Here is a 13,205-nt window from a genome sequence, read left to right as displayed (position 1 = left end):
CGATCACGTCAGACGCGTCCGGCATCAGACGCTGCACCTAGCAATCGCCCTGTGAGCGGAGAGGAGCCGCGTCGCCTAAACACCACTGTTCGAGTGACGCACGCTGGATGTTGGAAGGGGAGAGAGTGAGAAAACTTATTAAACGCAGGGGTATTGGGGCATCCTCGCACCGGTACCCGCGCGGCCCGAAGGGGAGAAGCGGGTGAGCGAAGATAGCGATCTAAAGAAAGGAAAGACGCTTGATTCTACAACCCGTGAGGGTGCACGGCGAAACGTCAGGGAGCGAGTGGCGCGCCACGTGTCGGGGCAGCGCCGCACATTGCGAGGAGGGGCTCTTCTGTGTTTGCCGCAAGATGGCTCTGCATGTGCGCAGAGCGCAGAAGAAATGTAGCGGAAACGTACTTCGCTACTCGTGTAACTGCGACTTCTGTAAGTAACATGCTCATAATTACCGATATACACCGCAGTATAACGTTCTACGGCACGTTTCTAAGGCAACACCGCATTCACTAAAAGCGCTTTTCTACCGCTTTCAAGCATCGAGATGGCGTTCCGTATGATTTAATCATGCTCATGGGCCTCCACTCTATATGGCGCTCCAGAATGGCGGGCTATCACTGCGACAGGGATGCTCGACCCGCTAGAATATACTTTCGAGAAAGTGTGAATTGGTTTATTGCCATACAGAAAGTGGCTGCTGAACCTCCCGAATGGCTCTCAAGGGTAGAGCCTTTGCTGTCGTTGCGGGAGTTTTAATGTACTGAGACGAAGCCAGCCTGACATTGGCTGATGATGACCTTCCAATATGTACTTTGTTTTGTGTTATTCGTGTTGTGTTCTTGTGAAATGGTATGAACCAAAGCCAGGAAATAAAGAAAAAAGAACTCGTGGCTGAGTGGTAGCGTCTCCGTCTCACACTCCGGAGACCCTGGTTCGATTCCCACCCAGACCATCTTGGAAGTTGCTTTTTATTTATGAAGTGCATGCCGGGATTTATCGCTCACGGCCAACGCCGCCGACGACACCGGCTTTTCTGCGACACGATTGCGACAAGAAGAGGGGTGCAGGAAATGTACGCGGCCATTATTACCACAATAGACGTCTCCTGCACTACACCTGATTTCTGCACCCAAAACAGGTTTGGCCGCCATGGTGAAGGGGTATTTGCACTGCAGAGAAGCTGACTTCTAGGTTTCTTGACTAGCTTCAATACTTTGAAGGAGTGTAGTCACGCCCGCCTCTCCTGGCAATTGAATGAACTCACTTTTGCTGCTTTTACCTAGATGGCGCTAGCAGTAAAAAACCTTTAATGACCGAATACAGGTGCAAATACTAATTATCACCATGGTTTGTGCTTCTTATTTTAACTTTTTTTTACAGTAATACAATATTAAAAAAAAGCCAACTCAAACAAGGCTCACGTTGTTGAGTATGACGGCCTTCTCGATTGAATGTCGTGTACGAAAAATTGATTATATTTGAAGGCTCAGTATAATCGTGCTAATTGTATAAAGCGCAATTTGCGATCATTTTTCACAAATAGCTACTACTCTAGTTTCGCCATGCATGATTCCTAGGCTGTAGAATGAGCGGTTTTTCTGGTCAAGCTATGCGATGTGAGGCAGTATTACGGAAATCTTCAAATTGGAAAGGTAATTAAAAACGAACTAGCGAATAAATTTCGATGAAACTTCGTACACTCAACTATTATAATGTGCGCCCGAAGCGGTAAAATTTTTACTGCTGTGCACGTTGATAAAGCGCAGATATTCGTGCCCAAAATAGCCAAACTTTACCATGTTGAAAAGGCTGTCGATCAAATTCTGATTAAATTAAAACTAATTACGCACCATGTTTCCTAATATAAATACCCATTCTATGTGTAGGCCAAAGGAAACTTCTAAGTGCAGCAGTTTCTTCAACAAATTAATCCGAAGTAGAGTATATCAACGACGCTAGCGAATTTGTCATCTGCAATACCACCTCTCATGCAGTTGATAACGTTGGCACACTAAAGCAGCGCACATCATTTGACAGAGCGTATATTAAGCTTTCGAATGATGCCTACATTGTGATGTTCGAAAAAGAACAACGCGCAGAACATTCGCGCTGCCGGAGTGGGACCCCCGCCTTGTGTGAGATGGTGCATCATCAGTCTCGAGGGGAGCATGCGCCTCTTACCGCCTCTTTGGTGAACGGCCAGTCCTGGGGCGAGCGCCTGCTTCTTACAGCCTCTCCGGAGAATGACCAGAACCCCAGGTAAGCAGGTGCTTCTTACAGTCTTCCTGGTGCACGAGTCTCGAGGGCAGCACGCGCTTCTTATGGCCTCCCCTGTACACGAACAGTCTCGAGGGCAGCACGTGCTTTTTACGGCCTTCCCGGTGCACAGTGCAAGCATCCAGTCCCGAGGCGAGCACGTGCTTCTTACTGCCTCTGGTGCACGGACAGTCTTGAGGGGAGCACATGTTATTTATGGCCTCCCCGGTACGCGGCCAGTCTCGAGGGCAGCATTGCTTCTTACGGCCTCCCCAGTGCACAACTAGTCCAGCGCCGAGCCCGTGCTTCTTATGGCCTCCCCGGTACGCGGCCAGTCTCGAGGGCAGCATTGCTTCTTACGGCCTCCCCAGTGCACAACCAGTCCAGCGCCGAGCCCGTGCTTCTTATGGTCTCCCCGGTTCATGGCCAGTCTCGAGGGGAGCAAGAGCTCCTAGCTTGTAGTCTTCCCGATTCTTGGCCTGTCTCGAGGCGAGCATACGCTTTTTGCGGCCCTCATTGGTGCACAACCAGTCTCGAGGGGAAGTCGCACTTCTTGCAGTTTTCCCTATGCTCGACTTATCTCGACGGGAGCACGCGTTTTGCTGATGGACAGTCGATCTCGAGGGGAGCCCATGCTTACAGCCTTCGTGATGCACGGCCGGTCTCGAAGGGAGCTCGCATTTCTTGCAGCCTTCCCGATGCTCGGCTGGTCTCGGGGGGGGGGGGGGGGGGGGAGCACGCGATTAGTATGATGACCTAAGCTTCCATGTGCAGGGCCTGTTACAGCGGCGCTGTCATCACAGCCACCGCCCCCATTCACTGCTATAGGCACCAGTCTGTTCAGAATGCCAGCATTGCATCCCTATGGACCAAGGCGGCGCCGTTGACAAGAGTGGAGAAGTATGTGCGACAATAACGACCCTTTACAGAGAGCAGTTCCGCTGCCACCAACAGATGGTGCCACTAGGACAGCCGTCATTTCTGGCCTTCGGAACGCATCAGTCGGCATGTGCGGACTAGTGCGGACAGCTGCTGCTATCTGCTGCGCAGCTCGTGTAAGAATGCAGGATGGCTTTCAAACACCGCCACTTCTGTCTTGTCGCAGCAATCTGCGGGGAAGTAGAAGTAATGACTCTGTGGTTTATTAGGGGAAACAGACGACTCTACATTCGGTGCACGTCATTGCGTAGGCTGCCTTTTTCTTGGTGGTGTACCGCGAGTTGACGTTTCTTTCTGGGAGACTAGTGTGCCTGCGAGTTATTTGTAGGGAAATGACTGTCATAAACCTCACGCGCCAGCCCATTTCAGCACCGGCAGCAGCTGCGAAAATGCGATGACGACGCTGATATTTTCGAGTTATATATTGTATATCCTTATACATAGCATTCATTGATTACGAAAAAGCATTTGACTCGGTTGAAACATCGGCGGTGATGCAGGCATTGCGAAATCAGGGGGTAGGCGAGCCGTACGTGAAAGTCTTGGAATATATATATATATATATATATATATATATATATATATATAGTGGCTGCACAGCAACCATAGTTCTTCATAAAGAAAGGAACAAAATTTCCATAAGGAAAGGTGTTAGGCAAGGAGACACAATCTCCCCAGTACTATACACAGCTTGCTTAGAGGAAGTATTCAGAGACTTGGAATGGGAGCAGTTAGGGATAAGGGTAGATGGAGAATACCTCAGTAATCTGCGATTTGCTGATGACATTGCCTTGCTAAGCAAATCTGGGGATGAACTGCAAATAATGATTGATGACCTTGACAGGAAAAGTAGAAAGATAGGCTTGAAAATCAATATGCAGAAGACTAAGGTAATGTTCAACAGCCTCGGGAAGGAACAGCAGTTTACATTAGGTAGCGAAGTACTGGAAGTAGTAGGCGATTATGTCTACTTAGGACAGGTAGTAACCGCAGATCCGGACCATGAAAAGGAAATAAGAAAAATAAGATTGGGATGGAGCGCATTTGGCAAGCACTCACAGATTATGACTAGCAGCTTACCGGTATCCCTCAAGAGGAAAGTATACAACAGTTGCATCTTACCTGTACTCACCTATGGGGCTGAAACGTGGAGGCTAAGCAAGAAAGTTCTACTTAAATTGAGGACAACCCAGAGGGCTATGGAACGCAAAATGGTAGGGGTAACATTAAGAGATAGGAAGCGTGCAGAGTGGGTCAAAGAAATCTCCAGTTACCGACATTCTAGTGGAAATTAAGAAGAAGAAATGGGCATGGGCGGGACATGTAGTGCGAAGAGAGGATAACCGATGGTCGCTTAGGGTAACAAACTGGATTCCAAGAGAAGGAAAGCGTAGCAGGGGGCGGCAGAAAGTTAGGTGGGCGGATGAGGTTAAGAAGTTCGCGGGGGTTAAGTGGATGCAGCTAGCACAGAACCAGGTTAAGTGGAGAAATATGGGAGAGGCCTTCGCCCTGCAGTGGGTATAGTCAGGCTGATGATGATGATTGCATATCATTGTACAGCTGGCGTGTCATTTCGTAGAGGTGTTAAAAAGTATCTTGTTGTGGCTATTAATGTCTGCACATTCATAATTCATTGTACAGAGAGCGTAGGTAACCCTGTCAATGCCTGCAGCTGTGAACCTGCATGCATGCTTACTTCAGTCAAGCACTGATGCAATACATATGTAATAATTTCTGGTTTCATATAACTAAACCACGTACCAATGGTGAATTTTAGCATAAGATACTTAAATCTCCGCTTTTTTGAGCTCGCTACATCTGCGGGTGAAGAACTGTGGTGCAGTTTCTAATTTAACTTTCACCCGAGCGCAGGCGAACGTCTGAGCGCCTGACGTGGCCTGTGATCAGCGATCCGCCACCGTGACCCTCTACCGTGCGGGCGGGGCACATAAGCCGATTGGTCCCGACGTGGCAGCTAGGTCTATGTACCGACATCTAGGGTGCCTCGATGTAGCGCGCGTGGCGCTGGTATCGAGGCACCCTACTGACATCCAGTATGTGGTGCCATTTATCGGCGTCAAAGGGATCTGAGTATGCGCAGTGGAACACGTGGTGGCGGATCACGGTAACTCGAATCTTTTGAAGCCAAGACGTTTACAGGAGGTAAACATGTAGCTGGCCAATTGTCGGATTATATTCGAGTCTATGTCCATTGGTAGGTATCGTGTCCATTGGTAGGTATCGTTTCAGTGCCCTATTCTAGTTCACTATAGTACTGTGCACAATGCTGAATGACCATACTGAATAAGTCTCAGCCAGCTTGGTCTGATGCATTTTCACCATTTAGGCAAAAATATAGAAAAGAAAGGTTTCAGGTCATAGTCAGCTTGTAATCTTTTTAGTTTGACGGTAAACTATGTTGTCCACAAAAAGCGCTAGAGAGAGAATTAATAAAAAAAACAGCCAATGGCAGACGGGTTTATCAACAGATTCTAGACAATGCAGGCATTTAGATGATGCAGTAAATGAGTTAGGTCATCATATGACACATTATTAGCACCTGCATATACTATGTGCATTTACATGAAGTTTCTGTGCTATCTACAGCTTGTTGCCCCCAGCGATAGCGGGTACGCAGCACCTTGCAGCTGGGCGTCAGTGCGCCGGCAGCCGTCGAAACCAGAAGGCCAGCGATGAAGGAAGGGCCATGTGACCAAATATGGCAGCGCCCATGCTCTAGCGTTTTTGTTAAGCACGCTCAAGCAAATTGACCATTTGACAGCAAAAAATAATGGATATTATAGAACAAAGCACACAGTATGAAGAACAGAATGCAATGAACGCTTTTTCGAAATCACTTCACAGCAATGGTTTAATGGAAAGGGATTGTTAAATCTGATAGACATCTTAGCTGCCTTGGTGTACCATGTGCCATTGACACCATAAATATATTTTTAGCTTCCAACTCCCGATTCTGAGCCGGTCTCTTACAGAGTGAGCTGCACTCTACAGTCTCCAAGCATTCTCATAAACTTCAAATTATCCTGTGTGGCCAATTTCCCTTCTAAAATTGAATTACATGTCCCAGCTCTAGCCTTTTGGGGAGGAAGAGAAGCCAACCAACCCGCAGAGTGCTTTTCAGGCTGTGAATATAGTCTGCTTGCTTCATACTTATTTTGATGGTAGGTTCTCTGAACCACGGATATGTGGCGGTTTTATGAAAATACTATTTGTGTTGCATCCAAAACATTACTATTTTAGCTGTCTTCATCGATAATACAATTTTGCTGGTCAATGTAGAATGATAAGGTAGAGTACACAGTAACAGATTACAGTGCTCAGTCGGTACACAGATTGCCTTGAGGGCACCACATGCTGTATACAGTAGTGCAAATTAAAGAGTAGCGTACAAGTTCATACTAAAAGTTTCCAATAAGAAATAATGACTTTCTTATTACTACAACCACTCTCATTACACCCCCAATTTTACACTGCTCTCAAGTATTGGTTAAAGCAGTTACATGCTGAATTTGAACATTTTGTATTCAAGTGAGGCAGTATGCGTGTTGTGAATTTTTTTCGACTTTGTGGCACATATTTCGGGGAGTTAGACCATTCTTTTACAATCAGGTTGTGAGTATGCATTTCTATCAAGACAATCCAACATGCACTGGTCAGTACATTGCTGAAATGTTTTATTAGAAACATCTCCCTATGATCTTTTTCAAAACTGTTTCCTCTCGTGTAATTTGCAAATAACAATGAACATAGGACATACAAATGAAGGTGGAAGGTTCGAACAAGTACATCAGCAAAAAAACACACACTCATCTCTCGTGTTGCAACACAGAGAAAGCTATGTATATTTTATGTATATATATATATATATTTTTTTATACATAATATGTATAATACCATTCGCACGGAAACCTGAAGCATAACATTTACACATAAAGTACAGTAAAAAAAAAAAATAAACCTCCCGCACTCCAAAACACTCAATTTATCAACAGGCGCACACACGCACATATTTACATATCTCTGCAGTTGTGTCTTACATCTTGAACGACACAGTTGTTGTTGCCTTTGTACAATGCATGAAGCACGGATTCTATCAACACACGTGCACGAATGTTTGAACACTGCCAGCGTGCACACTAGCGTGATCTACAAGGATGCACCGACAGTTGCGTCGCACAAAACAAGCCGACATCAACAACAAAAACAGTATCTCTCACACCTGTGGCACAAATGCTGCTTATACTGTCTGAAAGGAATGAAGGTACTTTCACACCTACGGGAGTTATGCCTTGCTTCAATTTGAAAAGGTCCCAATATTAAGAAGCTTAATTTCTGTGAGAAGCATGCCACTGCAAGATGCACGTTCCAAAAGTGAAAAGTATTATAATCCTTTAGTGCTCAAGCTGCCATTCCATTAAGCTCATACCTTAAGCATGTCGTAAATTGCACTCTTAAGGGGTGTGTCATCAGACTCTCAAGCTGCACGGGTGTAAGAGCACTGGAGCCAAAACACCAACAATGCCATATCGAATTAGTGCTCCTTGTCTTTTGGCAAAATGGACACCTCGGAAGTCGGTGCTTTTGTTCGTGGTCGCAAAGGTGCTGTACATAGTTGCATGTTTAAATGCTTCAAGAACAAATTTGCTCAGCAGTGCTCCATGGCTGCAGAGAAGGGGCACATTGCCTTAGGCACTGCCTTGCTGGGACACCCAAACCAAATGGGGCATATATTTCACACTGATGCTCGCATGACCAACAAGCAAAACCCATACTCCTTTAGGCAACAAATAATCAATCAGCACTCATGAACCACGAATTTTGGACACAAAAGTTGTGAAATCTTCGATAGAGCCTTTCTGGGCCCCTCCAATGCTGGCAAGAACAGGTTGTGACACAATATGACAATACAGGGATCCACGTGCAGTGTCCATACAGTCTCAAACAGTTTTGTTCGTGCTATAGCTATCGGGAAATCTCCAGGTCTCAGCATGAAGAAAGGACACAAAGGTATTCGCAGTGGCTGCATCAAGTGCAGAACTAGTTGTGTACATCCATTCAAACCACACACACATTGTGTTAAAAAGAAGAGAGAATCACGTTAAAACATCTAAAAGGACACTTGTGGCTTCTCTTCACATGCGCAGTGTGCTTCATTGAGTGTGTGTGTGTGTCCATCAGAATACGCAATTTTCCGAGCTGTATTGTGGCTTTGTGTGTGTGTGTGTGTGTGTGTGTGTTTACATGCGTGGTCCATATCACACCGCTACGACCCTCCCAGTGCTTCTTGAACAGCTTGTATGTGGAAGGATACGCTAAGCGGCAAAGTTTATAGACTCAGAAGCCTTCTTGTACAAGATTCCAGTGATGCATGCTGACTAGCTTTTCTGAGCTCTGCTTGATTAAATTACGCTTCTTTTTACTGTCTCCCTCACTTAAATCCTGCTCACACCATTTGCTGCATAAACAATTCCTCGCAAAACGTTTCAAGTTCATGCAGACTCGGTAGGCTCAAAAGACAAACTCATGTGCCACATCCCTTTTCAGGAGTCCAGAAACAGAGCTACATTTGTGTGATAATCAATTTATGCTGTTAAAAGAAAGCACAACCACAAAGAAAAAAGACAACAATTAGAAAAGCCATAACACTAACATGTGGACACATTAAGATCTCTGCAAGAGTGCTCAACTATGGGATTTTTTTTTTTTGATCAGATAAGATGAGCCTTGCTAAAAGGCAGATATGAGGTTAAAACAAGAATAAATCATATACTGTGCCATTACACATCGCAGGTGAAAGTGAACTGCAGTAGGACACTACGTCGGCACAAAATTGCATTACTTACATTACTTTGTGGTGCGTCTCAAGCGGGCGCAGCTAGAGAACAAGAACACCATGGCAGCTTACAGGCATGTAAAATCTTGAGTGTAAAACAATAAATTAATAAATGTCTAGCTGGAAACACTCAAAAAGCTGGTAATTACCTGCCATGCCAACCTGCAGCAGCAGCAGCAGCAGCAGCAGCAGCAGCAGCAGCAGCAGCAGCAGCATTTCCTAGCAAAAAAAGCTGGTGGGCATAACTCACAAAATTATAAATACTAAAAATAGAAAACTGGCAGGACTATAACAATAGCGAACAGTAGAACTAGGAAGCATCAACAATTATTGGAGCCCAATTTCTAAGGTCTGTAGCTTGAATGTTCCTCCTAATTGAGTGGCCAGTTGAAGCTAGGAGAAGGAACTTTGTCATGGAATCTGCCAGATTAGCATTCAATTTATGATGCACATTTCTTCTCATCTTTAAAAAGCTGTGATGAGAAATTCGCACTAAATGTCTCAAACCATAAAGCTGTGTGTGGGGAAGGGATGTTAGTACATCTACGTTGCAAAAGACTGAACGGCTGTCGAAGGATTTACTATGCCTTTTTCTTTTTAACGAAGAGACTACAGCTAAACAAAAAGGGCAACAATGCAATGTACTGCTAGTGTATGTAACAAATGCAAGCCATTCAGGAATTCCACATCTTAGATACTAGAGAGCCAGAGGCCAAGCCACGATGTTTGATAACAATCTTGATGTATATCTTCTAATGCGGTACTCGTAAAAGTCCACATAATAAATTCTTCAATCCATTCGAAACCCTCATGGGACAACTGCCACTTCTTACCCTCCAGAATATGCCTTGTGTGGGCACAATTGAGTGATACTACCAAAAAAAAAAAAGAAAAGAAAAAATCGAAAAGAGTGAAATATTTTCATCCGCAAATGCCCACACCACTATAATGCTCACAGTACATACAAACACAGCACTATTCCTTTCTTTGCACTAGCCACAGCGGTGCAAATAATCTGGAGCGAATAAACAACGCAACTAAAGAAGGAAAGTTGGAAAAAGCAATCACAGAGATGATCTGCTGTTAAGAAGGAAACAATGGCACAGCCAAGCTTTGAATAAACGCCCGCTAGTGTCATTACCTTACTGGCTGCCATAAGAAAATTTCTTTGGAACAGCCTCTCTCCACAATGCATCATCCTCCCACATTTCAGTGCAATGAGCCATCTACGAAGCAAGTACACTGTCAGGGCAAGTCTATTGCACATAGGCAAACAGTAGCTTCATTGCACAATGCTAACGACACCGAGCATCTGAATCTGTTTTTATTGTCTCAGAAGGACTAGACTTCTCTCTCGACTGCCTCATGTCTCTCTCAGAAAGCAGATGTCGGGTGGAGTGAATTCAACCTGTGAGCAATGACCATGACCGACTCCACTAGAGCTTCTTTCTGTGTTCTGGTGCACACAAATGCGGAATTCGTAAGCCTGGGGCTGCATTAGCTAAACATGTCACCTTGAGAATAACCTAAGCTGCCCAGAGAACTACCTACTAATAATAATGGAGTTTACTGAATCAGCCAGCACAGTACACTTAACTGCCACCTTTCATGCTTAGATGAGTGGTTGTTCTTTGATGCAAACAACATTAAACGGTCTTACAAAGAGCAACTAATGATAGAAAAAAAATGAAATTAAAAGTAATCATGAAATTGAAAATATTCACTAAATTTGGTGGCCCACTAATCAAGAAAGGTGCCATGCAAGTGTCCTACTTCTATGAAGGAAACTGTGGTGCTGAAAATAGTCTTTTTTAACTGAAGGAAGTGGGCAAACTTTTCTAATAACGCAAGAAAACATGATTAGCGGCACAGACGTAACACACGGCAGTATAAGAAGCCTACTTTCAGATACACTGTCTTCACTGTCTTCCACGGAAATATCTCGAACAAAGTTTAAACAAAAAAACACAACCATGAATTTTCTGTGAATGTTGTCGAATAATCACTCGGAACTAAGCGAAAAACAAAAGGCCCCCGTTCTTCCCAAAGGATACTATTTTGGCTTTTGCTTTCAAGAGGCTGCAACAACATAACTGCAAGGAACACAGCATTGAAGCCTTTATGTGCAAGCTCTCGGGGGGCAAGACGGTACTGCTAACAGCCTATGAGCTTCGAATCTTTTGCATTCAGTGTCACTGTATGCAGTGCACTCAAGTGAGAGCCTGATATACCATTTTTCTAGATGCGGAAGTGCGCCCCAATAGTTGAAGAAAAAAAAAAAGCACACAGCAGTGGAAGAGAGAAAGCGGTAGTGCTGCTAGTTCTAAAGCGCACTGCTTCCTTTGTGGATGAGGGATCAACATCTTTCCTCAACATACTTTTGCTGAATTTGGTGAAGCTTACCCACAATACCATTCACACTGTGGGAGATTCAACTTAAGAAATGTTTTTGATCGACAGAATGCTCTCTGTGGTACGTGCATCTCATTATGGAAGTCAGTATACACCATATTTCCTGGGCCTCCACTTGACCCTAGTACTAAGCGCAAGGGAGGGGGGGGGGGGGGTCATTTTTGCGTCACTGGCGGCAGTACTGAGCTGTGAGCCTCTAGAAAACTATCTCCACTACTACTAGTCAACCAAACTTTCCTCGGAGCCACAGGCTTTGCTCGCATCATCTCTGCATCCAAATCTTGCTCCTCTGAGCCACACACTTGGGTTCAAGTCTCCATCAACGACAGAAACGAGCAGTGCTATGTATCGTCCACTGGCACAGCCAAAAAGAATGGGCCTACAGTCTCGAGCTATGTCTCCACCTCTACAGAAATGGCGTAGGCAGCAGCAGCAGTGGATGTTGGCGACAAGGTGAGGCACAGGCCACACTGTTCTTTTGGCAGGTAGGAAGGCAGTGGGATGGGCGAGCTGGCCTCTCCCTCGTGAAGTCGCCAGTAGTGGCGGTGTCAGAGGTGGCGTTTGCTGGCTGGCCGCAGTTCCACTGCTTCTGGAGGCAGTACTGACCCTCGTGAGGCTCCCTGGTGGTGCCTCGATGAGCCGGACGACGACCCGTGAGCCGACCGGCTGTTGTAATGGCCCCTGCCCTGGCCATAACCATGAGATGGCCCGGCTGGAGGGGCGCTCGGTCGCGGACCACCCGGATATGGCGGCGGTGGGCCCCCAGGCATTGCAGAGGCGTCAGGCACTCTCCGCTGTGCAATGTCAAACTCAGAATCAGCATTTTCAGGATGCCTTTTGACCCGAGGGAATCCCTTGAGAGTGGCCCCTGTGCCAGCTTCACAATGAGCTGGGAAATCTCGGCATATATGTGTACTTTAAATGCTCACTCAGAGCCTCGATGCCACAGCCCGAACCTACATTGCGAGTCACATACCGTATTTACTCGTGTATAATCTGCCCCTGCATAAACCCACACCCCTAGCTTTGAACTCCACGAAAAAAAAAAATCCTTGTGTATTACCTGCACGTTTATATGAAAAAAGAAAAAAAAAAAAGCACTAGAAAGATACAACTGCACACTCTGTGGTCATTTCATTTTTAGAACATTTAATCAAACGACTGCCACAGCGTCACTGGTTATCCGATTCTGAATCGTCGCTGCTCTCACTGCTACCGTCCGGGGCTTCATCGCCACTCTCAAAAACTTAATCGTCCTCTGAACCATTCAAGCTGTTACTGATGGCAAATTTTTAGAAGCTTTTATGCACCAAGTTGGCCAGTATCGCTTCCCACGTCTACGATACACTGGCAGAGCTGTGGAATATTGGGCCTTCGCACGTGTCTCTTCGGTGTAAGGGTGAAAAGACAGTCGGCCGAGTCGCACTCATGGCGCCAAAGCAAAGCAGGCCAGCTGTGCAAACTAGCTTGACAGGGTGTTGAAATAGCATCTGAAAAAAGGCCCAACAACCGCTGGCTAAACAAAGCGTGACCGATGGTGTGGAGAATAGACTATAGTGTACTAGAAAATTGGGTAGTGTGCTCTCTGCCCTATAAGTGCACACTTCCGGCTGAAGCCAGCCACGTCGCGGAGCTGGAGGCCGCTAGGAGCGCTGCAGCTGGTTCCACCTGAAGATCCGCGAAAATCTGCGCGCTCCTACAATCGCCGCTCGCTAGCTGCACCCTGCACATGAGGATGCGAATC

At 45.8% G+C, this 13,205-nt stretch overlaps 1 protein-coding gene across 1 annotated transcript in view; it reads right to left on the bottom strand.

The window, feature by feature from the left end:
* Positions 1-6,873: 6,873 nt before the first annotated feature.
* Positions 6,874-13,205, bottom strand: part of kuz (zinc-dependent metalloprotease kuz) — a 59,522-nt gene continuing 53,190 nt past the window's right edge. The window contains exon 14 of the mRNA XM_084605890.1: positions 6,874-12,255. Within this exon, the coding sequence (XP_084462016.1) occupies positions 12,010-12,255 (246 nt within the window). The 3' untranslated portion in view covers positions 6,874-12,009. The remainder of the gene's footprint in view (positions 12,256-13,205) is intronic.

The sequence above is a fragment of the Amblyomma maculatum genome, chromosome 6, assembly GCF_055883805.1.
Source record: "Amblyomma maculatum isolate TAMU_Amacu chromosome 6, ASM5588380v1, whole genome shotgun sequence".
Lineage (NCBI taxonomy): Eukaryota > Metazoa > Arthropoda > Arachnida > Ixodida > Ixodidae > Amblyomma > Amblyomma maculatum.
This window is presented reverse-complemented; position numbering and strand designations above follow the sequence as displayed.